The 25746-nt window shown below is 38.7% G+C and overlaps 1 protein-coding gene across 8 annotated transcripts in view; it reads right to left on the bottom strand.

The window, feature by feature from the left end:
• Window positions 1-25746, bottom strand: part of ARHGEF9 (Cdc42 guanine nucleotide exchange factor 9) — a 456114-nt gene that overhangs the window by 19016 nt on the left and 411352 nt on the right. For all 8 annotated transcript variants that reach the window (XM_040266119.1, XM_040266118.1, XM_040266121.1 and 5 more), the window contains 2 exons: window positions 9835-10078; window positions 3005-3073 (listed from right to left, as the gene is read on the bottom strand). In XM_040266119.1, the coding sequence (XP_040122053.1) occupies window positions 3005-3073; window positions 9835-10078 (313 nt within the window). The remainder of the gene's footprint in view (window positions 1-3004; window positions 3074-9834; window positions 10079-25746) is intronic.

Here is a 25746-nt window from a genome sequence, read left to right as displayed (position 1 = left end):
TGGTATCATATGCATATCTGAAGTTGTTCAGTGCCATTCCAAATTGCTTTTGTACCTTTGTCAAAAAATTGGTTGGGCATATTTGTGTAGGTCTATTTTTTGGTTCTCTATTCTCTAACATAATCTACCATGTCTATTCTACCAACACCACACTGTCTTGGTTACTGTAGCTATTAGTGTTGAAATCAGGGTAGACTTATTTTTCAAACTTTATTCTATTTCACATTTATTTAAGTTATTCTCACATATTCATTTGATTTTGACCTGTCCTAAAGCCTCTGGAGATGAGGACTGTACTTGTGGCCCTAGAGAGCTCCATAATGGCTAACTGAAATGAGTTGATGTACCAGGAATTAATTGCCAACTTTCAAGACAGTATAAAAGGCAATTGGAGCTAGGCTCTGTCCTCTGTTTTTCTTCAGCCAGGCTTCCCTCCCCCAGAACAGTAGACTAAGTGGATAAGGCCCCATGACATTATGGGCTTCCATGGTGGCTCATGTGACTTGGAGAAGGAAATGGCAATCCACTCCAGTATTCTTGCCTGGAGAATTCCATGGACAGAGGAGCCTGGTGGGCTATAGTCCACAGGGTCACAAAGAGTTGGACATGACTAAGTGACTAACACATTCATGGTGGCTCAGACAGTAAAGAATCTGCCTGCAATGCAGGAAACCTTGGTCAGGAAGATTCCCTAGAGAAGAAAATGGCTATCCACTCTAGTATTCTTACCTGAATAATTCCATGGACAGAGGGCCATGACAAGCTACAGTCCATGGAGCTGCAAAGAGTCAGACACGATTGAGTGACTAACACTTCACTTCACATGGCATTATAGATTGTATTGCAATCTATATTAAATCTGAATTAGAGAAATGATAACAAAAATGCTCCTTATCACTTCCAGAAAGGTGTCATTGGAAGGATTAAGAAAGCTGGCTTTCTTAGGTATCTCGGAAAATTTGCTTGATCTTCCCGTGTGTGTGTGTGTGTTAGTCACAGTTGTGTCTGACTTTTTGTGACCCCATGGATTGTAGTGAAAATCACTTCTACATATGTAGTGCCCATGAGTCTCAAATATATCAGTCACCACAGTCCTGGACTAAGAGGGCCTTGAAAATGGAAACAGAAATATTGGAGGAAATTTTTTGGAATTCAGTGGTTTGAAACTAGATAAGGTTATTTGAAGACTAGATGGAAAGCTGTTCAGGTGAACAATTGTTTAGATACTGGAGACAAGAGAGGACTTGCAAGGGATAGTCTTGAGACAAGGCAGAGAAGGAACATGACACAAAGGCTTAGTATGAGCGAGTAGGACTGTTTTCTAATTGGTTGCCTTGTGCATGTTCTTCTGCTTCAAGGTTTCTCAGTGGAAAAATAAGCCAGTCTCAGATAGACTTGGGAGAACTTGGGTTGAGGTAAAGGAATATCATCCCATTACGAAGGTCAATGTGGTAGGTGTAGTGGAAGGATTCAGAATGGAGAAGTTCAGGAGGAAAGAGCCTCCAGGAGACAGAGGTGGGCCACTAGGACAGCAGCCCCTTTGTAGCTTGAAGACTGTCCAGGTAGTTTGGGCTCATATCTCTAATGAATAAGCACATTCTTCAAAGGATTCTCCTATCCATACAGATCATAGACTTAGTGTAATTAACTCCAGATTACTTTCTAACACAGTTCTGTTTTCACCACCAAGGAGTTAGGAGTGGTTGCCTTTAATTTCCTACCTAAAATGAATCACATTTCCACGATGAGTAAAAGTGTCAGTGAGCATCTTCAAAGACTAAGAAGCAATAAGAAGTTAAAAGGAAGGCCATGACTAGCTGGATGCCCAAGCTATGTGCACTGGTCCACTGGAAATCAGATATCCACAGGCACTAAACCTCTTCAATAAAAAGGAACTTCACTGGAAATAATTAAGGGTGCATTATGTTACTGCTAGAATTTCAGGCAACTTGAATCTGATCACTTAAATGGTCACTCATTCTGAATCAGAGAGCCCTTTAAGAGAGCCTAAGGAAAATGAAGTCTCACTAAGATTGCCTACCCTGGGGAGAATAATAATGGCTGTCAGTAATAGAAAGAGCTGTCAGTGGTTGAGGTGAAACCAAAAAAAAAAAAAAATGAGCTGTTCTTAACTAGCTTGAAGGATCAACAGAACCCTGAGGTGGAGAGGAGGGAGCAGTAGACTTGGAAAAAAGCTGACTTAAGTTCAGAGTCAATTTATGACAAATATCCTCAGTTTCTTCATCTGGAAAATGAGACTAATAATGTCTACCTTTTCAGGGGTATCATAAAAGTGAAATGAAGGAACTTATATAAAAGGACTGGTACTGAATAGCTTCTTGAATAAACAGAGGGTAGTTCCTTCCCTTTGTTCAATTAAGCATTTTAATGTTTTCTAGTTCATGAAAATAAGAAAATAAAGCTTCATTTCATATCCAAGTTGATTTCCAAGGTATTTTTCTTTTTAAAATACTTTAGTTTATGACTCAAAAAGAGAACAAATATCTGAATCTTCTGTCTAGGTTCAGTTTGAAGTCCTCCATTCTGATTTGGGGTTCATGATTTGGCAAATGCCCCCAATCCAAAGAAAGAAGGTTATATGCATATCCCTAATATATATATATATATATATGTGTGTGTGTGTGTGTGTTAATAAATTTCATATATTTACTATTGTCCAACTGTTTCTTAATTGTTAATAAAGTTTAGTTTCTCACTTTAAGTGAAAATAAAAGAAACAAAGTTTCTATTTTTTTCCTTGTACCAAATGATATATCTGTGGACATGGCTACCTTAAATTATTCACTCTTAAGCCTTAAGTCTTTTAAAGATCATTTAATACTTATCATCAGAGACATCTGGGAATCTGGACATTTCCCACGACCCTAAGTGAACTTTAGCATGGAAATAAGCATATGAATATGCAAATACATAGCTTATGGGTTTTCAGTTTCACAATGAGAGTGAGTGAGGTCAGGGAGGTTGTAGTTAAAGGCAGTTTTACCTTTTTGTTTAGAGACTTTTCTCACAGTCATTGCAGCCTGCCTCTTCTGGTTTTCAGAAATCTCAAACCCTATAACATAAAAACAAATCATTTTGTTATGAGTAACATAGACCTTTTTTAAAATGTATAAATTAGCACAAGTTTTCTGGAAGAGTAATATTAACACTTACCTAAAACAATGCATTTCAACGTATAGAGGGGCAAAAAGGTGAGAACATGAGTTAAGAGGCTGCTTGTTAAATGGAGAGTGGTTGAATAAAATATGGTGAAAAGTGGAAAGACATTTCACAATCAAAAGCAAAACTACAAAGAAAAATGAGTTAAAAAACAAGATTACAGCAGAAAATATACATAGACTTAAGGAAAGTTTTAAAAGAAGGAAAAAAATTGAATGGCAAAAAGTAATTAAAGAAATAATCAAAATATCTGTGAAAGTTCTTTCCCAATTTTTAACTGAGTTTTGGGTTTTAACTAATTGAGTTGTAGGAGTTCCTTATATATTTTAGAAATTAGCACATGTATGGTTTGAAAATATTTTCTCCCATTTAACAGGTTGCTTATTTGTGCTATTGTGTTTTTCTTTTGCTGTGCAAAGTCTTTTTGGTTTGATGTTTTCTATTTTTGCTTTCCTGTCCATGTTTTTGGTGTCATATCCAAAAAAATCATTGTCAAGACCAACATCAAGAAATATTTCCCGAATGTTTTTGTCTAGGATTTTTACAGTTTCGAGTCATGTGTTCAAGTCTTCAGGCCACTTTGAACTGATTTTCATGTATGGCATAAAGTAGGAGTTCAATTTTATTCTTTTTCATGTGGATACCCAGCTTTCACATCATTCATTGAAGAAATTATCTTTCCCAATTGTGTATTTTTGGAATCCTTGTTGAAGATATGTTGAATATATACATGTAGGTGTTTTTCTGAGCTCGCTATCCTATTGCATTCATCTATGTTTGTCTTTATGCCAGCACCAAACTGTTTTAATTATTATAGCTTTGTAATATATTTTGAATCAGGAATTGTGATGTCTCCAGCTTTGTTCTTCTCTCTCATGGGTATACTATGGATCCCCATGAATTTTAGGATTATTTTTTTTCCTGTTTCCATAAAAAATGCTACTGGAGTTTTAATAGGAGCATATTGAATCTATAGATGGACTTTAGTAAAATGAACATGTTATTAACATTGTCTTCCATTCCAAGAACACAGAATGTCTATTTATTTGTGTCTTCTTTAATTTCTTTCAGTAATGTTTTGTAGTTTTCAGTGTACCAGTATTTTACCTCCTTGGTTAAGTTTATATCTAACTATTATATTCTTTTTGAAGCAATTGTAAATGAGATTGTTTGATTTCTTTTTCATATAGTTTGTTGTTAGTACATAGAAACACAATTTACTTTTGTGTGTTGATTTTGTATCCTACAAATGAATTCATTTATTAGATGTAAAAGCTGTTTGTGGAGTCTTTAGGGTTTTTACATATAAGATGATCTTATCTGCAACAGGAATAATTTTACTTTCTCTTTCCTGACTTGGAGGAATTAATTAGTTAAGCCTAATTGCTCTAGCTAGGACTTCCACTACTGCATAACTAGAAGTGGCAAATGTAAACATCACTTGTTCCTGATCTTAGAGAAAAAGCTTTCAGCTTCCCCCACTTAAGTATAATATTAGCTAAAAGCCTTTGACTGTGTGGATCACAAGACACTGGAAAATTCTGAAAGAGATGGGAATACCAGACCCCCTGACCTGCCTCTTGAGAAATCTGTATGCAGGTCAGAAAGCAACAGTTAGAACTGGACATGGAACAACAGACTGGTTTCAAATAGGAAAAGGAGTACGTCAAGGCTGTATATTGTCACCCTGCTTATTTAACTTATATGCAGAGTACATCATGAGAAATGCTGGCCTGGAAGAAACACAAGCTGGAATCAAGATTGCCGGGAGAAATATCAATAACCTCAGATATGCAGATGACACCACCCTTATGGCAGAAAGTGAAGAGGAGCTAAAAAGCCTCTTGATGAAAGTGAAAGAGGAGAGTGAAAAAGTTGGCTTAAAGCTCAACATTCAGAAAAAGAGGGTCATGGCATCCGGTCCCATCACTCCATGGGAAATAGATGGGGAAACAGTGGAAACAGTGTCAGACTTTATTTTTGGGGGCCCCAAAATCACTGCAGATGGTGATTGCAGCCATGAAATTAAAAGACGCTTACTCCTTGGAAGAAAAGTTATGACCAACCTAGATAACATATTCAAAAGCAGAGACATTACTTTGCCGACTGAAGTCCAACTCGTCAAGACTATGGTTTTTCCAGTGGTCATGTATGGATGTGAGAGTTGGACTGTGAAGAAGGCTGAGTGCTGAAGAATTGATGCTTTTGAACTGTGGTGTTGGAGAAGACTCTTGAGAGTCCCTTGGACTGCAAGGAGATCCAACCAGTCCATTCTGAAGGAGATCAGCCCTGGGATTTCTCTGGAAGGAATGATGTTAAAGCTGAAACTCCAGTACTTTGGCCACCTCATGCGAAAAGTTGACTCATTTGAAAAGACTCTGATGCTGGGAGGGATTGGGGGCAGGAGGAGAAGGGGACGACCCAGGATGAGATGGCTGGATGGCATCACTGATTCAATGGACATGAGTCTGAGTGAATTCTGTGAGTTGATGATGGCCAGGGAGGCCTGGCGTGCTGCGATTCATGAGGTTGCAAAGAGTCGGACACCACTGAGCGACTGAACTGAACTGAACTGATGAGCCTTGTGTGCCTTCAATATATGGTTTATATGTTGAGGTAAATTCCTTCTGTACCTTGTCGATAGTTTTTATCATAAGAGTATGTTAGATTTTTTCACATGACTTTCCTGTATCTATAAAGATGATCATGTGACTTCCCCTTCATTTTGTTAGTGTGGTGTATCACATTAATTAATTTACATATGTTAAACCATTCTTGTATCCCTGATAAATCCCACTTGGTCATGGTGTCTGATCCTCTTATTGTATTGTTGAATTTTTTTCCCAGTGATTTACAAAGGACTTTCCCATGGATTTTGTTACAGATATTGATTTGTAGTTTACCTTTCTTGTGGTGGAAGGCTTAATATTGTTAAATATCCATTCTGACTTGAAGCTATCTATAGAGTCAGTGCAATTCTATCAAAACGGCAATGGTATTTTTTTTACAGAAACAGAAATAGCAAGCCTAAAATTTATGTGGAATCATAAAAGACTCATAATAGCTAAAGCAATCTTGAGAAAGAAGGGCAAAGTTGGAGACTTCACAATTCCTGATTAAAAATATATTATGAAGCTACAGTAATTAAAACAGTATTGTATGGCATAAAGAGAGACATATAGATCAATAGAATAGGATAGAGGGCCAGAAATAAACTCACACATATACAGTCAACATATCTTTGACAAGGCTGCCAAGAATACACAATGGGGAAAGGACAGTTTCTTCAACAAATGGTTTTGTGAAAATTGGATATCCACATGCAAAAGAATGAAACTGAACTTCTATTTTATGCCATACATGAAAATCAATGCAAAGTGGATGGAAGACTTGAATGTATGACTTGGAATTGTAAAACTCCTAGAAGAAAAAAGGGGAAAAATCTTCCTGACAATGATTTCTTAAATACCAAAAGCACTGGCAACAAAGCAAAGGCAGACAAATGGGATTAGATCAAACTAAAATGATTCTGCCAGCAAAGAAAAGAAACAACATATAAAAAGGCAATCTATGCCATTCCAGTATTCTTGCCTGGAAAATTCCATGGACAGAGGAGCCTGGAGTTGCTTAGCCAGCCTTCACAATTACATAATGCAATTCTTATAATATATTTCTTAATAATAATTTATCTCTTATTGGTTATGCTTCTCTTATTGAACCCTGACTGATACAAGGAGTTATAGTTAGATTCTGTATTCTTCAACTGGAGTGGTTCTGATGATAAATCATGTTTAAGAAAGCAAGTAATATGTACAGTATAATTGTATATTTTAGTATAATATTTATATTTTTATAAATAAAGTCTTATGTGTATACATTTATATGAACTTGAGATTAATATGAAAAGAAACACATCAAATTAATACTGATTATCTCACACAGCATAGGAGCAACAGAAAAGGGAACAGAATGCTAAACTTTATTATATTTCCATATGTGCTTAAATGGTTATTAAGACTGTATTTTATAATTAAAAAGTAAAACTAAAAAACAAAAAATTATAGTAAATCCACATGACAGCCATAAACATAATGATTAAAATAGTAAATGATTTAGAGACATGTTAATGATATAATTTTAAGTGACAAAGATATAAATTTATATCTGTCATGAAGTGGCAGAGGTTGGGGGGGGACAGAAATAAAGATTCAGGCACTCTATTTTTTTTTTTTTAGACACATAGGAAAGAAGATGGGAAGGAAATATACCAAAATATTTATAAAATTTATCTCTGGGTAGTATGTTCATGTGTGATTTTTAGGTGTTTTTTTCCATGTATTTTTGTGTTTTTTCCCCAAAATTGCTTTCAAAGAAAATGACTTACTGTTATAATCAGACAATTCTTAATATTTTTAAAAAGATGACCTGTTGGGAAGCAATTTCTGGAAGCTTTTCTATAGTGTGTGAGATATATTGGAACCACAGTGAATGGTATGAATCTTCTAGTTGATCTAGGATCTGCAAAAAGCACACTAAAACAATTCCTCTAATAGCACTAACAATTTAGGTAGTGTCAGAGATTGTTGGTGTCTTCCATTAGGACAAGCAGCCAGTAGAATTTCTGTAATGATTACACATCATGTCCTAAAGCAGTGCCCAAATGCTAAAAGCAAACTGAATTCAATGGGACTTAAAGTGAATTATCAATAAGTACTCTACCCAAAACCTGAGAAGACTTAGATAAGACTAAGCAGTGTCTTTCTAATGATCCTTCCTTGCCTCTGGACCATTTCAATCCCCAATACTTCAGACAGGAGAATATATTTGTACCAGAACTCAAACGGTAGGCCCATTTTTTTAGAGGCAGTTTTTTCCAACTTGAATACAGATGTTTTAAGGTATAATTCTCCTCCCTTAGGAGTGAGGCAACACCAGAAATTCTGGTGTCTTCTCAAGGAATTTCAAAGCCTGGCTGTATTGTACTTTTTATGCCAGAAAGGCAGGACCACGAGCAGGAGACCAGAGAGTACTTTGTAAACCACAGGGTTAAATGCTAAATCCCACAGTTGGAAAGCAGTATAAAAAGTATCTCTACCGCTATATTCCCTTTGGAAAGGAGAATAATGTATTTCAAATAAAAGAGTATGGTTGAGTGTGATTCTACATCATGCAAATGGTCCTGGTTTTAAATCATGCAAGTGGCCCTGTTATATTTTCTATAATTTACTTTAAAATACTTTTATACAGAGAAAATGATATATACCAGTACATTAATAGGGGCATTTAGTTAACACCTAAAGTGATCCAGTCAGGAATACACACTCAAGAAGTGATTTGTTAACATATTGAAATTCAGAAGTCTTTGCTCAAGAGGCCACAACTACCAGCAGTTCAGTCGCCTTAATTCAGGAGGCCTAATTAGTCACTGATAAAAAAGAATGCTGTACAAGATGTGCCTTCTCCACAAATGTCATATAGGCACTTTAGCCTTCACAAGAACTGGGTATAAGAATCCAGGGAACTCTGCTGCTGCTGCTGCTGCTAAATCACTTCAGTCGAGTCCGATTCTGTGCAACCCCATAGATGGCAGCCCACCAGGCTCCCCCGTCCCTGGGATTCTCCAGGCAAGAACACTGGAGTGGGTTGCCATTTCCTTCTCCAATGAATGAAAGTGAAAAGTGAAAGTGAAGTCGCTCAGTCATGTCCTACTCTTCGTGACCCCATGGACTTCAGCCTACCACGCTCCTCTGTCCGTGGGATTTTCCAGGCAAGAGTACTGGAGTGGGTTGCCATTGCCTTCTCCACCAGTGAACCCTATAGCCTATATATATACTTCAGAAAGAAGCCTGAATTTTAAGATTGAAAATGGGTACTATATTTTGGCCTAATCAGAGGATTTTGTCACCAGACTTTGACTAGGAAATTAGCTGAAAGTGAAAGTGAAAGTCTGTCAACCGCGTCCGACTCTTTGCAACCCCATGGACTCTATATAGTTCATGGAATTCTCCAGGCCAGAATACTAGAGTAGGTGCCCATTCCCTTCTCCAAAATTACCAAATCTGCCTCAACTAACCTAAACTTTTCACAGAAGATGCTGTCATGTATCTAAGGACAGAGTTGCGACTTCATTGAAATTACAGAACAAGCTGTATGACTGCTTTTGTGTTTGTTTGCTAATACACTTTTGTATGTTTGGGAGAATTGAGCTGAGGCTTGATTTAAGTGTAATAATCTCATCTAGTTGGGCTTCCCTGGTGGCTCAGAGGTTAAAGCATCTGCCTGGAAGGCGGGAGACCTGGGTTCAATCCCTGGGTCAGGAAGATCCCCCAGAGAAGGAAATGGCAACCCATTCCAGTACTCTTGCCTGGAGAATCCCATGGAGGGAGGAGCCTGGTAGGCTACAGTCCATGGGGTCGCAAAGAGTTGGACACAAAGTAGTGATAATGTAGGGGAAATCAACCTCTAAGTATCACTTAACCCTGACTAATAGAAACTATTGTTATCTGCCAAAAATAACCTAATAATAGGAAACCACCAAAGTGGATTATGTCAGTTTGCAACACAAGTCTTTCTGCCTCTAGAAAAATGAAAATTAATTTAACTCTTCTATGTTCTTCATATCCATATTCTTCTTTCTCCTCTCAGGTCACTTACCAATTTTTTCATCTTCCTGCACCATTTTCCTTTCTTCTCTGAAAGCTCTGAGCCAGCGTATCTTCTCCTCCAATTTCTTGGCAAAGAATAGATGTATCTCCTCAGTCTCCTTGTTGTGAAGCTTGAAGGCATTTTTCATGCTTACATTAAAGTCATCATCTCTGCCATCTTCAATGTCCACTACCTCATATTTATCCATATCAATGCGGCCTTTGTAGTACAGAATGTCTCTCCGGATCAGGTCCTAGACAGAAAGAAAGAGAAGGCTTTTTGTTGGAGGTATGTGGAGAGTGGGTAGAAGGACAGTTGGCACATATGTACAGCAGAATGCTAACACTGCCATTGTTCTGGTGTATCAGTGAGAGGTGGTTTGATTTAAATCTGGGCAGGTTACCTTAGCTTATGACACTACAGTTGGCTAACTAGATGCTATTAGAGAAATCGTCTGGCCTACATCCATGGATTTTGTCTCAGATCTCAGCCTCAATGCATGTATGTGTTTACAACAAGACTGCTGATGTGAAGTAGGAACCAGTAAGCCACACATGCATGGCTACAAAGGGCTTTTCCTCTTCCAAAATATTTGCAAGCCTTCCAGAAGTATGAAATGAACTGACTAGTTGCCTGAAGTATACTCAGGAATCTAAGTAGGCCATCGAGACTGGCATATTAGAGAGGGGATGAGTGATAAGAGTAGCTAGGTAGTCACAGGCTGCTGGCCAGGAAGGATTAACTAGAGAAGGTTGAACACTTAGAATTCTGGGGGTTTTTGGAAAAGGACTCATCTAGCAGGAGAAATGTAGGGAAAGTGAATAAAAAGCTTCATATGTTGACATGGATGAATCTTACAAATCTTATTGCATGAGAAAAATAAAAGTAGTAGTTGGATACAAAGAATATATTGCCTATCCATTATAATTGTTATTTTTATTTTTGGGTATACAAAATTGAATTAAACCCAGTCTATTAGACACTCATAATTATTCAATGTATATTTGTGTTCATTTACTTACTTACTTGCTTTTAATGATGTATTAAGTTTTGGTGAACCTAATCCCCATTCCAAAACCTATAACACCAAGGCAGCCCACATATTAAATCACATGCTCATAATTCCCCTGCTTTCCATTCTATATAATTTTATATCATCTACATGTATTCTGTTTATATAAAGTTAAAAAAAAAACACAAAATAATGCCACATAATATTTAGGGATATATACAAAAATTATGAGAAAAATACAACAATGATACATGCCAAATTCAGGGGAATACAAAGAGGAGAATGGGGACAAGAGAGAAAAAAGGGAAATGGATGGAAGAGGGAGAGGAGGAAGACGATATTTATAATGATTTATTTCTTCAATTGAATGCTTTGCCTTGGAAACAAGCAGAGATGATTTTGTCATTTTTGAGATTGCATCCAAATACTGCATTTCTGAATCTTTTGTTGACTATGAGGGCTACTCCACTTCTTCTAAGGGATTCAAAATAAAGCAGGGCAAAGGCTAATAGAGTTTTGCCAAGAGAATGTACTGGTTATAGAAAACACCCTCTTCCAACAACACAAGAGATGACTCTACACATGACTCTACACTCTACACATCACCAGATGGTCAATAATGAAATCAGATTGATTATACTCTTTGCAGTCAAAGATGGAGAAGCTATATATAGTCAGCAAAAACAAGACTAGGAGCTGATTGTGGCTCAGATGAGTCCAGTTCAGTTCAGTTGCTCAGTCGTGTCTAACTCTTTGTGACCCCATGAACTGCAGCAGGCTAGGCCTCCCTGTCCATCACCAACTCCCAGAGTTTACCCAAACCCATGTCCATCAAGTCGATGATGCCATCCAAATATCTCATCCTCTGTCGTCCCCTTCTCCTCCTGCCCTCAATCTTTCCCATCATCAGGGGCTTTTCAAATGAGTCAGCTCTTCACATCAGGTGGCCAAAGTACTGGAGTTTCAGCTTCAACATCAGTCCTTCCAATGAACATGTAGGACTTATCTCCTTTAGGATGGACTGGTTGGATCTCCTTGCAGTCCAGTGGGTCTCAAAAGTCTTCTCCAACACCACGGTTCAAAAGCATCAATTCTTCGGTGCTCAGCTTTCTTTATAGTCCAAGTCTCATATCCATACATGACCACTGGAAAAACCATAGCCTTGACTAGACAGACCTTTGTTGGCAAAGTAATGTCTCTGCTTTTGAATATGCTATCTAGCTTGGTCATAACTTTACTTCCAAGGAGTAAGCGTCTTTTAATTTCATGGCTGAAATCACCATCTGTAGTGATTTTGGAGCCCCCCAAAATAAAGTCAGACACTGTTTCCACTGTTTCCCCATCTATTTGCCATGAAATGATGGGACTGGATCCCATGGTGTTAGTTTTCTAAATGTTGAGCTTTAAGCCAACTTTTTCACTCTCCTCTTTCACTTTCATCAAGAGGCTCTTTAGTTCCTCTTCATTTTCTGCCATAAGGGCAGTGTCACCTGCATATCTGAAATTATCGATATTTCTCCTGGCAATCTTGATTCCAGTTTCTACTTCCTCCAGCCCAGCGTTTCTCATGATGTACTCTGCATAGAAGTTAAATAAGCAGGGTGACAATATACAGCCTTGACGTACTCCTTTTCCTATTTGGAACCAATCTGTTGTTCCATGTCAGTTCTAACTGTTGCTTTCTGACCTGCATACAGGTTTCTCAAGAAGCAGGTCAGGTGACCTTGTATTCCCATCTCTTTCAGAATTTTCCACAGTTTCTGGTGATCCACATAGTCAAAGGCTTTGGCATAATCAATAAAGCAGAAATAGATGTTTTTCTGGAACTCTCTTGCTTTTTCAATGATCCTGCAGATGTTGGCAATTTGATTTCTGGTTCCTCTGCCTTTTCTAAAACTGGCTTGAACATCTGAAAGTTCATAGTTCACATATGGCTGAAGCTTGGCTTGGAGAATTTTGAGCATTACTAGCGTGTGAGATGAGTACAATTGTGTGGTAGTTTGAGCATTCTTTGATATTATCTTTCTTTGGGGTTGGAATGAAAACTGACCTTTTCCAGTCCTGTGCCCACTGCTGAGTTTTCCAAATTTGCTGGCATCTTGAGTGAAGCACTTTCACAGCATCATCTTTCAGGATTTGAAATAGCTCAACTGGAATTCCATCACTTCCACTAGCTTTGTTCATAGTGATGCTTCCTAAGGCCCACTTAACTTCACCTTCCAGGATGTCTGGCTCTAGGTGAGTGATCACACCATCATGATGATCTGGGTCATGAAGGTCTTTTTTGTACAGTTCTTCTGTGTATTCTTGTCACCTCTTCTTAATATCTTCTGCTTCTGTTAGGTCCCTACCATTTCTGTCCAATATTGAGCCCATCTTTGCATGAAATGTTCCCTTGGTATCTCTAATTTTCTTGAAGAGATCTCTAATCTTTCCCATTCTATTGTTTCCCTCTATTTCTTTGCATTGATCGCTGAGGAAGGCTTTCTTATGGCTCAGATCATGAATTCCTTATTGCCAAACTCAGACTTAAATTGAAGAAAGTAGGGAAAACTACTAGACCATTCAGGTATGACCTAAATCAAATACCTTATGATTACACAGTGGAAGTGACAAACAGATTCAAGGGATTAGATCTGATAGTGCCTGAAGAACTATGGATGGAGATTTATGACATTGTATAGGAGGCAGTGATCAAGACCATCCTCAAGAAATAGAAATGCAAAAAGGCAAAATGGTTGTCTGAGTAGGCCTTACAAATAGCTGAGAAATGGAGAGAAGTTAAAGGCAAAGGAGAAACAGAAAGATATTCCCGTTTGAATGCAGAGTTCCAAACACTAAGGAGAATAAGAAAGACTTCCTCAGTGATCAATGCAAAGAAATACAGGGAAACAATAGGATGGGTAAGACTAGAGATCTCTTCGAGAAAATTAGAGATACCAAGGGAACATTTCATGCAAAGATAGGCACCATAAAGGACAAAAATGGTATGGACCTAACGGAAACAGCAGATATTAAGAAGAGGTTTTAAGAATACACAGAAGAACTATACAAATAAGATCTTAATGACCCAGATAACCGTGATAGTGTGATCATTCACCCAGAGCCAGACATCCTGGAATGCAAAGTCAAGTGGGCCCTAGGAAGCATCACTACCAACAAAGCTAGTGGAGGTGAGGGAATCCCAGTTGAGCTATTTCAAATCCTAAAAGATGATGCTGTGAAAGTGCTGTACTCAATATCCCAGCATATCTGGAAAACTCAGCAGTGGCCACAGGACTGGAAAAGGTCAGTTTTCATTCTAATCCCAAAGAAAAGCAAAGCCAAAAATGTTCAAACTACTGTACAATTGCCCTCATCTCACACGCTAGCAAAGTAATGCTCAAAATTTTCAAGCCAGGCTTCAACAGTACATGAACCCTGAACTTCCAGATGTTCAAGTTGGATTTAGAAAAGGCAGAGGAACCAGAGATCAAATTGCCAACATCTATTGGGTAATGGAAAAAGCATGAGCGTTCCAGAAAAAAATCTACTTCTGTATTATTGACTACCCCAAAGTCTTTGTGTGGATCACAACAAACTGTGGAAAATTCTTCAAGAGATGGGAATACCAGACTACCTTACCTGCCTCCTGAGAAATCTGTATGCAGGTCAAGAAGCAACGGTTAGAGCTGGACATGGAACAACAGACTGGTTCCAAATTGGGAAAGGAGTACGTCAAGTCTGTATATTGTCAGCAATTCCTGCTTATTTAACTTACATGCAGAATCCATCATGTTAACTGCCAGACTGGATGAAGCAAAATCTGGAATCAGGATTGCCGAGAGAAATATCAATAACCTCAGATATGCAGATGACACCACTCTTATGGCAGAAAGTGAAGAAGAACTAAAGAGCCTCTTGATGAAAGGGAAAAAGGAGAGTGAAAAAGCTTTCTTAAACTCAATATTCAAAAACCTAAGATCATGGCATCCGGTCCCATCACATAATGGCAAATAGATGGGGAAACAATGGAAACAGAGACAGACTTTATTTTCTTGGGCTCCAAAATCACTGCAGATGGTGACTGCAGCCATGAAATTAAGACACTTGTTCCTTGGAAGAAAAGCTATGACCAGCCTAGACAGAATATTAAAAATCAGAGACATTACTTTGCCTACAAAGGTCCCTTTTGTCAAAGCTATGATTTTTCCAGTAGTCATATATGGATGTGAGAGTTGGACTATAAAGAAAGCTGAGTACCAAAGAATTGACGCTTTTGAACTGTGGTGTTGGAAAATACTCTTGAGAGTCCCTTGGACTGCAAGGAGATTAAACCAGTCCATCCAAAAGGAAATCAGTCCTGAAATTTCACTGGAAGTACTGATGCTGAAGCTGAAACTCCAATACTTTGGCCACCTGATGCAAAGAACTGACTCATTGGAAAAGACCCTGATGCTTGGAATCATTGAAGGCAGGAGAAAGGGATGACAGAGGATGAGATGGTTGGATGGTGTCACCGACTCAATGGACATGAGTTTGAGCAAGCTCTGGGAGTTGGTGATGGACAGGGAGTTTGAGATGGACAGGGAAGCCTGGTGTGCTTCAGTCCATAGAGTCGCAAAGAGGACAGGACTGAGCAACTGAACTGAACTGATCTCATATTCCCCAGTCTTCCTAGGTGGCGCTGTGATAAAGAACCTGCCTGGCAATGTAGGAGACCTAAGGGACATGGGTTTGATCCCTGGGTCAGAAATATTCCCTCGAGGAGGGCATGGCAACCCACTCCAGTATACTTGCCTGGAGAATCCCATGAATAGAGGAGCCTGATGGGCTATAGTTCATAGGGTCTCAGAGAGTTGGACACGACAGAAGGGACTTAGCACACATATACTCAGATTCCCAATCCTAAGTCTTCACACTGCATGGTAAACAGAGCTTTTCTGTAGGGCTGGGGAAGACTGTCTTTAAGGATTCTCAGCATAGCTCTGTCAATCTCAAAACCCTAGGTTGCCAAATACATCATGGTGTTCTTTTCTTTCCATAATGATTATGTATATAAATAAGCTTTTGCATAGAGATTGGTTCTAATCCATTGTGTAATCCTGATATCAAGTTTACAAGAAATATAGGTCTGCTATACAGAGTGGGACAATGTAGTTACAAGCCTGTTTCAGAGTTTGGATTCCTTTTACCATGCTCAAATTGGGCAAGTTAAGTCCTGCCAAAATAATGGGGTGGCTCCTTGATGTTTCAGCTCCTTGATGTTAAGAATCCATCTGTCTGCAACACAGGAGATGTGGGTTCAATCCCTGGGTCAGGAAGATTCCCTGAGTAGGAAATGGCAATCCACTCCAGTATTCTTGCCTGGAAAATTCCATGGAGAGAGGAGCCTGGTGGGCTACAGTCCAAAGGGTCATAAAGAGTCAGACATGACTGAGCGACTAAGCATGCATGCACACTCATGAACTAACTTCTATAATCCCTAGGAACACTTTGTGAAACATATGCATAAAAAGTAGGCCCTGTCAAACTAACTACAAAAGCAGGACAAGCTGGGGAGAATGTATCAATGTAATCTACTTTGATCCTGTAAAGGCTTGAAACCTGCCTTACAATACATAATACACATGCACATAGACCTGGACCACACAGCTAATAGGTGGGTGCCCACCTGGCTAGAATATAGGCAGATTCAACCCTCCCTCTGTTCCTAACTTCAGCATGCTGCTTCCTTTCCCTCTGAATTGGTGTGTCATAAACATTGTTAGCCTTCAAAATCTTTAATAGTTTTCAAAAATGGAAAGGATGCACATGATCTTAGAGCTAAATTAAAAGCATCAACTGAACCTCCTATTGTTTCTTCAGGTATCTGAGGATAATAATGAATGACAGAGAATTCTGTCTTTGTGGCAGGGGAATAGGACTAGAGGGATGTGTCATTAAAATTCTCCCTTTTCTGGTTCTTTCTGGCTCCTCAGAAGGTTGAAAGTGAGCTTTCAGACATCAGGTTAGTCATATAGCTAAGTGAAGTGATGTGCTATGAATGATTAAGAATGACCCATTGTTCAGAAAACCGACCAGAAAGGGTAGCTAAGGCCACTAAGCAGAACAGAATGGTGGAAAGAACATCAGAGTCTAAAGTTCTGAGTTTGAATTTTAGCTGCTTAACCTCCTAGCTGTGTGGTAATGGGCAAATGAATTAACCTTGCTGAGCCTCAATTCCCTCAACTATAAAACTAGGAGAGTCATATTTACCTTGTAAAATTGTTGTAAAGCTCAAATCTAAACATGCAGTATCCAGGTCATGAGGCTAGCCTTACCTGATAAACATGGTGCTGAGCTTTCTTGCTTTCAGACCAGTGTTTTATAGATCTTAAAAACTCCTTTTGATAAATGTAAAAAACCCATTGCCTCCTTTAGTTCATTTGAACTTTCAAAGTAAGTTAATTAGTGTGACTGAAAAGAAATCAAAGAAATCAAATCTGAATGTTTTAAAATTTACACAGCTACCCCACTGTCCCTAGAAATTCCATAAACCCTTTCAGGGCAGGGGTGGTATTAGTGGTGGGTGGCAAATACTGTTTGCTACTCACTCACCAAAATCACAGATCTATACCTGGGCTCACACTACTTATCCCCTCCCTGACCCAAAGAAGCCTTCTATTCCAGTCCTTTCAGACTTTAAGATCAAATTCACACATTCTTCTTCCTCAAAGCAGCCTTCCATGACTGCACCTTCTAGATCACATCATTACAGTTTTCCTTTTCTGACTATGAAGACATTTATGAAGACAACTATAAAGACTATGAAGACAATTGCATTCAATTACCACCCTAGTGAATTTGCATTAGTTCTGTTTTATATGTTTTATTGCTAATTTTTTCTGTCCATTCAGGTTGTGCCTCGTACTGAGCTTTCTTTGGTTTTGCCTCACTTAGGAGTTATTCAGGGAAGGAGAGCTGATAAAGGCTCAAACATCTTTTCTGCTCAGCTTCTACACATAGCAAGGGGACAAAACTCTCCTGGGCCCTAGTTGCCTGTGGGACTATTGGGACTGGGATGCCCACATGCCAATTGCTAATGGTGATCTGAGTGCTTTCAAAGGCACATGGTGAATAGGTGCTCACTACAGATGCTATTTAGACTTCTCTGATGGCTCAGACGGTAAAGCGTCTGTCTACAATGTGGGAGACCGGGGTTCGATCCCTGGGTGGGAAAGATCTCCTGGAGAAGGAAATGGCAACCCACTCCAGTATTCTTGCCCGGAAAATCCGATGGATGGAGGAGCCTGGTAGGTTACAGTCCAGGCATGACTGAGCTTTCACTTTCACTTTCACCGATGCTATTTGGGTCTTCATAATTTCTCTGTCTAAATGGGGTTGTTTCTAATAGGATGGTCACCGTCCTCCTTTTCCTTTCTACTCATTCAAGTTGGAGGAGATTAAGGGAGCTAGTGCTTCTCTAGGATAGTCCTGGCATCTGCCGCCAAGCACTCTGGCCCTGGCTCTAGCCATTTCTCCAGAAAGGAGCTTATCCCGATCCCTGCCATTACGTGATTGAAACAGCTGGGAGCTGTTTGAACTTGGCCTCACTGGGTATTCATGGGGTTTACTGAAACACTACAGTACATTTTGTACAAATGGAAGATGCTGCAGTCTGGGGAATGCAACTGTTCAGGATTGCAGTTTGCCTCACTTACTTGTCAGCAAGGTTCTCCCTACCTCTTTTGAGGGGGCCCTGGCTACTCACCTCTAGCCTAACAACCCTGGTTTTCTCTTAAGATCCTGGGGAAGGCACATGGTGCTAGGACTGGATTTGTCTTTATCATTATAGCATTGCAGCATCTAGAGTACATTCTTTTTTTAAATTAATTTATTTTAATTGGAGGCTAACTACTTTATAATCTTGTAGTGGTTTTTGCCAAACATTGACATAAATCAGCCATAACGACAACAGTGAACACTTAAACAACAGACATTATGTAGCAGACACTACTCTAAATACTTTCCCCCCAGTTTTATTGAGGTATAAATAACAAAACTTATATATATATTTAAGGTATTCAATCTGATGTTTTTATATAGTATGTATTATGTAATGATCATCACAATCAAGTTAATTAACATACCCATCATCTCACATAGTTGTCTTTTTTTGAGATGAGAAAATACTTCAGATCTATTTTCTTAGCAAATTTCAATTATACAATACAGTGTTGCTAACTATAGTCACCATATGTATAATACATTAGCTATCCAGAACTCATTTATCCTACATAACTGAAAGTTTTTACCCTTTGACCAACATCTCCCCATTTTCTCCACCCAAATGAGCCCGAGCAACCACCATTCTACTCTCTACCTTTATGAGTTGGACTGTTTTAAATTCCATATATAAATGAGATGGTACAGTATTTGTCTTTCTCTGCCTTATTTTACAAAGCATAATGTCTTCCAGGTTCAACCATGTTGTTGGGCACAGCAGGGTTTCTTTCTTTTTCAAATACTGAATAATATCTCATTGTGTATATGTGTGTGTGTATGATGTTACCTTTATGTGTTCATCCCTTGGCAACTACACTTTGCATTTATTAACTTAAATCATCCTCACTATCTTACAAGTTAGGTACTGTTATAATCCCATTTTATGAGAAACTGTGGACATAGAGCAGTTAAGAAACTTGCTCAAGAATAAAAGCTATGCTATTTATGGCATAGCTAGGATTTGAGTCTAAGCTATCTGGCTCTAAAAATCTGTTCTTGTTTTAACCACTGTGTATACAGCCATGAAATTAAAAGATGCTTACTCCTTGGCAGGAAAGTTATGATCAACCTAGAGAGCATATTAAAAAGCAGAGACATTACTTTGCCAACAAAGGTCCATCTAGTCAAGGTTATGGTTTTTCCAGTAGTCATGTATGGATGTGAGAGTTGGACTGTGACGAAGGCTGAGCGCTGAAGAAGTGATGCTTTTGAACTGTGGTGTTGGAGAAGACTCTTGAGAGTCCCTTGAACTGCAAAGACCAGTCCATTCTAAAGGAAATCAGTCATGAGTGTTCACTGGAAGGACTGATGTTGAAGCTGAAACTCCAATACTTTGGCCACCTGATGTGAAGAACTGACTTATTTGAAAAGACCCTGATGCTGGGAAAGGTTGAAGGCAGGAGGAGAAGGGAATGACAGAGGATGAGATGGTTAGATGACATCACCGACTTAATGGACATGAGTTTGAGTAAACTCTGGGAGTTGGTGATGGACAAGGAGGCCTGGCATGCTGCAGTTCATGGGGTCTCAAAGAGTTGGACACGATTGAGTGACTGAACTGAACTGAACTGATACTGCCTCTGAATAAAAACTTCCTGAATGAATGATTACTAAATATTTACTGTGTGCCAGGCCCTATAACTGTATTACCTCATTTAACACTGAGGTACAATACACTTGTACATGTACATGAACTTGCATGAGGTACAACAACATGCAACACTTCCTTGCATGTAGATACTATTCAGTTCAGCTTGATGATTCCCATTTTGCAAATGAGGGGATAATAAAAGGCACCCAGGAGATGTCCAAGATTACATAGCTGATGGGAAAAAGGCAATTGGTGGCCTCTTGTCTGGCTCTAGAACCCGTGATCTTAACATAGTTCACTGCATCCCATTACTTCAAGTGATTCGCCTCAAAGCCTCCTCAGGTGAATTCTATCATCAGGTTGACTTGACACTGATAAAAATAAAGACTTAAAGAACTGGCACAAGGTTAAGCAAATTAGTAACAGACAGTAGAGTCTTGGACTCAGGTGTTCTTGTTTTAAATCCACTGGTTTTAAAGTAGAAATCTTTTTTTTTCTAGTTTATTCTATCTCTGATGCATTTTTGAGTTGTTCCAAATGCCTCAACCTCCAAGTTCATGAAAAAATGGTCCAAAGGCAGAAAGTTCCATGAACAGAAGAAATTATCTCTCCATCATCCCTACATTCAATTTAGTTCCAGTTCTCCCAGAATATGATGAAAGCAACAAAAAACTAAGCAGTTATGATGCAGGGGACAACAGAGCATGTTCAGACTGGCACAATTGATGAAAGATAGAGAAAAGGCAGTTTGCGGCAACAGCAGAGTTGTAAGAATATTGGTGGATGATTGACTGAGGAGAGGGAAAAGGGATTCTCTCTTACTCAGTAAAATATGAAAGGGAAGAAACAAAAAAGGGTAAAATTTCCAGAACCAACTAAATCATTTCCAATATAATCATATCAGGAGGAAAATAACAAAAAAAAATTAAACAAAATTAAATTCAGATAACAATTATATGTATTACTGTGGGCAAAAGTTCCTGAAAAAAAAAAATGGATTAGCCCTCACAGTCAATGGAAGAGTTCAAAATGCAGTACTTGAGTGAAATGAAAATGAAAGGTGCTCAGTCATGTCTGACTTTTTGCAACCCTATGGATCATACAGTCCATGGAATTCTCTAGGCCAGAACACTGGAATGGGTAACTTTTCCCTTCTCTAGGGGATCTTCCCAACCCAGGAATCAAACCGGGGCCTCCTGCATTGCAGGCAGATTCTTTAGCAACTGAGCTATCAGGAAATCCTAGTACTTGGATACAATCTCAAAAATAACAGAATGATCTCGGTTTGTCTCCAAGGCAAACCATTCAATATCACAGTAATCCAAGTCTATGCTCCAACCACTAATGCCAAAGAAGCTGAAGTTGGACAGTTCTGTGAGGACCTACAAGACCTTCTAGAATCAACATCCAAAAAAAGATGTCCTTTTCATCATAGAGGACTAGAATGCAAAAGTAGGAAGTCAAGAGATACCTGGAGTAACAGGCAAGTTTGGCCTTGGAGGACAAAATGAAGCAGGGCAAAAGCTAACAGTTTTGTCAAGGGAACACACCAATCATAGCAAACACCCTCTTCCAATAACACAAGAGACAACTCTACACATGGACATCACCAGATGGTCAACATTGAAAAAATCAGATTACATACTTTGAAGCCAATGATGGAGAAGCTGTATACAGTCAGCAAAAAACAAGACCTGGAGCTGAAAGTGGCTCAGATCATGAGCTCCATATTGAAAAATTCAGGCTTAAATAAAAGAAAGTAGGGAAAACCACAGACCATCAAATCTCTTATGATTATACCATGTAGATGACAAATAGATTCAAGGGATTAGATCTGGTAGACAGAGTCTCTGAAGAACTATGGACAGAGGTTTGTAGCAATGTACAGGAGGCAGTGACCAAAACCATTCCAAAGGAAAAGAAATTCAAGAAACCAAGGTGGTTGTCTGAGGAGGCTTTACAAATAGCTGAGAAAAGGAGAAAAGCAAAAGGCAAAGGAGAAAGGTAAAGATATACCAAACTGAATGAAGAGATCCAAAGAATAACAAGAAGAGAGAAGAAAGACTTCTTAAGCAAACAATGCAAAGAAACAGAAGAAAGCAATAGAATGTGAAAGACTAGAAATCTCTTCAAAAAATTGGAGATATCAGGGGAGCATTTCATGCAAGGATGGGCATGGTAAAGGGCAGAATTGGTGAGGACCTAACAAAAGCAGAAGAGATTAAGAAGAGATGGCAAGAACAGAAGAAGAACTATACAAAAAAAAGGTCTTAATGACTCGGATAAACACAAATATGTAGTCACTGTTCTAGAGCCAGACATCCTGGAGTGTGAAGTCGATTGGGCCTTAGGAAGTATTACTGCAAACAAAGCTAGTGGAGGTAATAGAATTCCAGCTGAACTATTTCAAATCCTAAAAGATGATGCTGTTAACAAGCTACACTCAATATGTCAGCAAATTTGGAAAACTCAGCAGTGGCCAAAGGACTGGAAAAGGTCAGTTTTCACTCCAATCTCAAAGAGCAATGCCAAAGAATGTTCAAACTACTTTACAGTAGTGCTCATTTCAAAAGCTAGCAACTCAAAATCCTTCAAGCTAGGCTTCAGCAGTACATGAACTGAGAAATTCCAGATGTACAAGCAAGGTCTAGAAAAGGCAGAGGAACCAGAAGCCAAATTACCAACATTCATTGGATCATAAAGAAAGCAAAGGAATTTCAGAAAAATATCTATTTCTGCTTCATTAACTATGCTAAAGTCTTTGTGTGGATGAAAACAAACTGGACAATTCGTAAAGAGATGGGAATGCCAGACCACCTTACCTGTCTCCTGAGAAGGCTGTATGCAGGTCAAGAAGCAACTTTTAGAACAGGACATGGAACAATGGACTGGTTCAAAATTGGCAAAGGAGTATGTCAAGGTTGTATTTGTCACCCTGTTTATCTAACTTAGATGCAGAGTATATCATGAGAAATGCCAAGCTGGATGAATCACAAGCTGGAATCAAGATTGGCGGGAGAAATATGAACAGCCTCAGATATGCAGATAATACCACTCTAATGGCAGAAAGTGCAGAGGAACTAAACAGCCTCTTAATGAGGGTGAAGGAGGAGAGTGAAAAAGCTGGCTTAAAACTCAACACTCAAAAAAGTAATATCATGGCATTCAGTACCATCACTTCATGACAAATAGATGGAGAAAAATTGGGAGCAGTGACACAGTTTATTTTCTTGGGATCCAAAATCATTGCAGACAGTGACTGCAACCAGGAAATTAGAAAACACTTGCTCCTTGGAAGAAAAGCTATGACAAACCTAGACAGCATTTTACAAAGCAGACATATCACTTTGCCAGCAAAGTATAGTCAAAGCTATGGTTTTCCAGTAGTCATACATGGATGTGAGATTTGGACCATAAAGAAGACTGAGCACTGAAGAATTGATTCTTTCAATCTGTGGTGCTGGAGAAGACTTTTGAGAGTCCCTTGGACTGCAAGGAGATCAAATCAGTCAATCCTAAAGGAAATCAACCCTGAATATTCATTGGAAGGACTGATGCTGTTGATGCTGAAGCTGAGGCTCCAATACTTTGGCCACCTGATGAGAAGAGCTGATTCATTGAAAAAGACCCTGATTCTGGGAAAGACTGAAAGCATGAGGAAAAGAGGGCAACAGAGGATGAGATGACTGGATAGCATCACCTATTTAATGGACATTAGTTTGGGCAAACTCAGGGAGATACTGAAAGATAGAGAAGCCTGGTGTGCTGCAGTCCATGAGGTCACATAAAGTCAGACACGATTTAGTGACTGAACAACAACAAGATGCAGAGGAGCAGAAACATAAGTGATATCATAATGGACAAGAAAAAAAGGCTTATCTAGATTTTTCAAAACAAAAGTGACAAAGAGAGAAGCAGCAAAAGTTAAGGAAAGGATCACATAGTTAGAAGCCACTGGTGTCATTTTCCACCGAGTATAATGACCCTTAGAAAGCATCTTCATATATATATTCACACACACATATGCACACTCTGAAACAAGCTACAAGCTGTTCTAAGTGGTGTACACAATCCCAACTTCCAGTTGGGGAAGTTTTAGCTTAACTTTTTGGGAATGAACAGAATCTTGAGAGCTAGATGAGAACTTGTTAATAATAACTGGGCCAAATTATCTCAGGAATCAGGTCTTTCAATCTCTTATACTATCTCTGGCAGGAAAACATCTAGCTCACTTGGTGGTACATCTAGTGATGGAGGGGCTTCCCTGATGGCTCAGCAGGTAAAGAATTCACTTGCAGTGTAGGAGATGCAGGTTTGATCCCTGGGTTTGGAAGATACCTTGGAAGATGAAATGGCAACCCACTCCAGTATTCTTAACTGGAGAATCTCATCAACAGAGGACTGAGCATGCATGCTAGTGATGGAGACCTCACTATCTTACAAGGCTGATTATTTCTTTACTGGGTTGGGAGAAGACGAACAAGTACCTACTAGGTGTAATGCCCTCTATCAGACATTTTATATGCACTGATTTCATTTAATCTTCACAATCCTGTAGAGTAGCTGTTATCTCCATTTTACAGACAATAAAGGTGGAGGAAGTGAAAAGTCATTTGTTTGAAATCATGTAGTTAGGGAGTGCTGGAACTAAGGAGCCCAAATTCTGACCATAAATTTTATGCTTTTTCTACCATTCCACATTCCTTCTATATCCAAGGAAACCTTAGAAAATCTGAAGCACCAAGCTAAAATCATGATGTTTTCTATCTAGTGCAACCTGCTCATCAACTACTCTAGTTAATGGCAAGATAGAAACTGGATTTTATGTGACATGATCTGCTGTTAGGAAACCAATGGTGAGTCCCTGTCACTGTACCCCCATTTAAATGTTCACCTCTGTTTGATAATCTATTATAGAATTCTGACAAGCTCAATGGGAATAATGGCATAGAGGTTACTAATGAAAAGTCTGGAGCTAGCTTTCCTAGATTTAATTCCTGGCTGCATCACTCAATAGCTATGATATCACCTTGGGCAAATTATACTGGGTGGGCCAACAAGTTTCTTTGTTTTTTTAAGCAAAAATAAAAGATACATTTTTCATTTTCACCAAGAACTTTATTGAACAATATATTCAGGGTTTTGTTCCATTACCTTCTGTCAATTTTTAGGCAACTTCATAACCATATAACTTCTCTGTACCTCCCTTTATATATATTTAAAATGGGAAAATAATAGTACTTACTTCATTTGTTTGTTGTGATGATTTAATTGAGTTAATGAAAATAAAGGTCTTAGAACAGAATCAGAGAGGTAAACAGTTAACGTTAGTCCATCATTGTCAATCTGTATTTTCTGGAATCTTTTAAATTTTGAAAACTGGTACAACGTGAACAGTGAACTTCCAGATGTTCAAGCTGGTTTTAGTAAAGGCCAAGGAATCAGAGATCAAATTGCCAACATCTGCTGGATCACCAAAACAGGAAGAGAGTTCCAGAAAAAAACATCTATTTCTGCTTTATTGACTATGCCAAAGCCTTTGACTGTGTGGATCACAATAAACTGTGGAAAA

Source organism: Oryx dammah, unplaced genomic scaffold, assembly GCF_014754425.2.
Source record: "Oryx dammah isolate SB20612 unplaced genomic scaffold, SCBI_Odam_1.1 HiC_scaffold_23, whole genome shotgun sequence".
Lineage (NCBI taxonomy): Eukaryota > Metazoa > Chordata > Mammalia > Artiodactyla > Bovidae > Oryx > Oryx dammah.
This window is presented reverse-complemented; position numbering and strand designations above follow the sequence as displayed.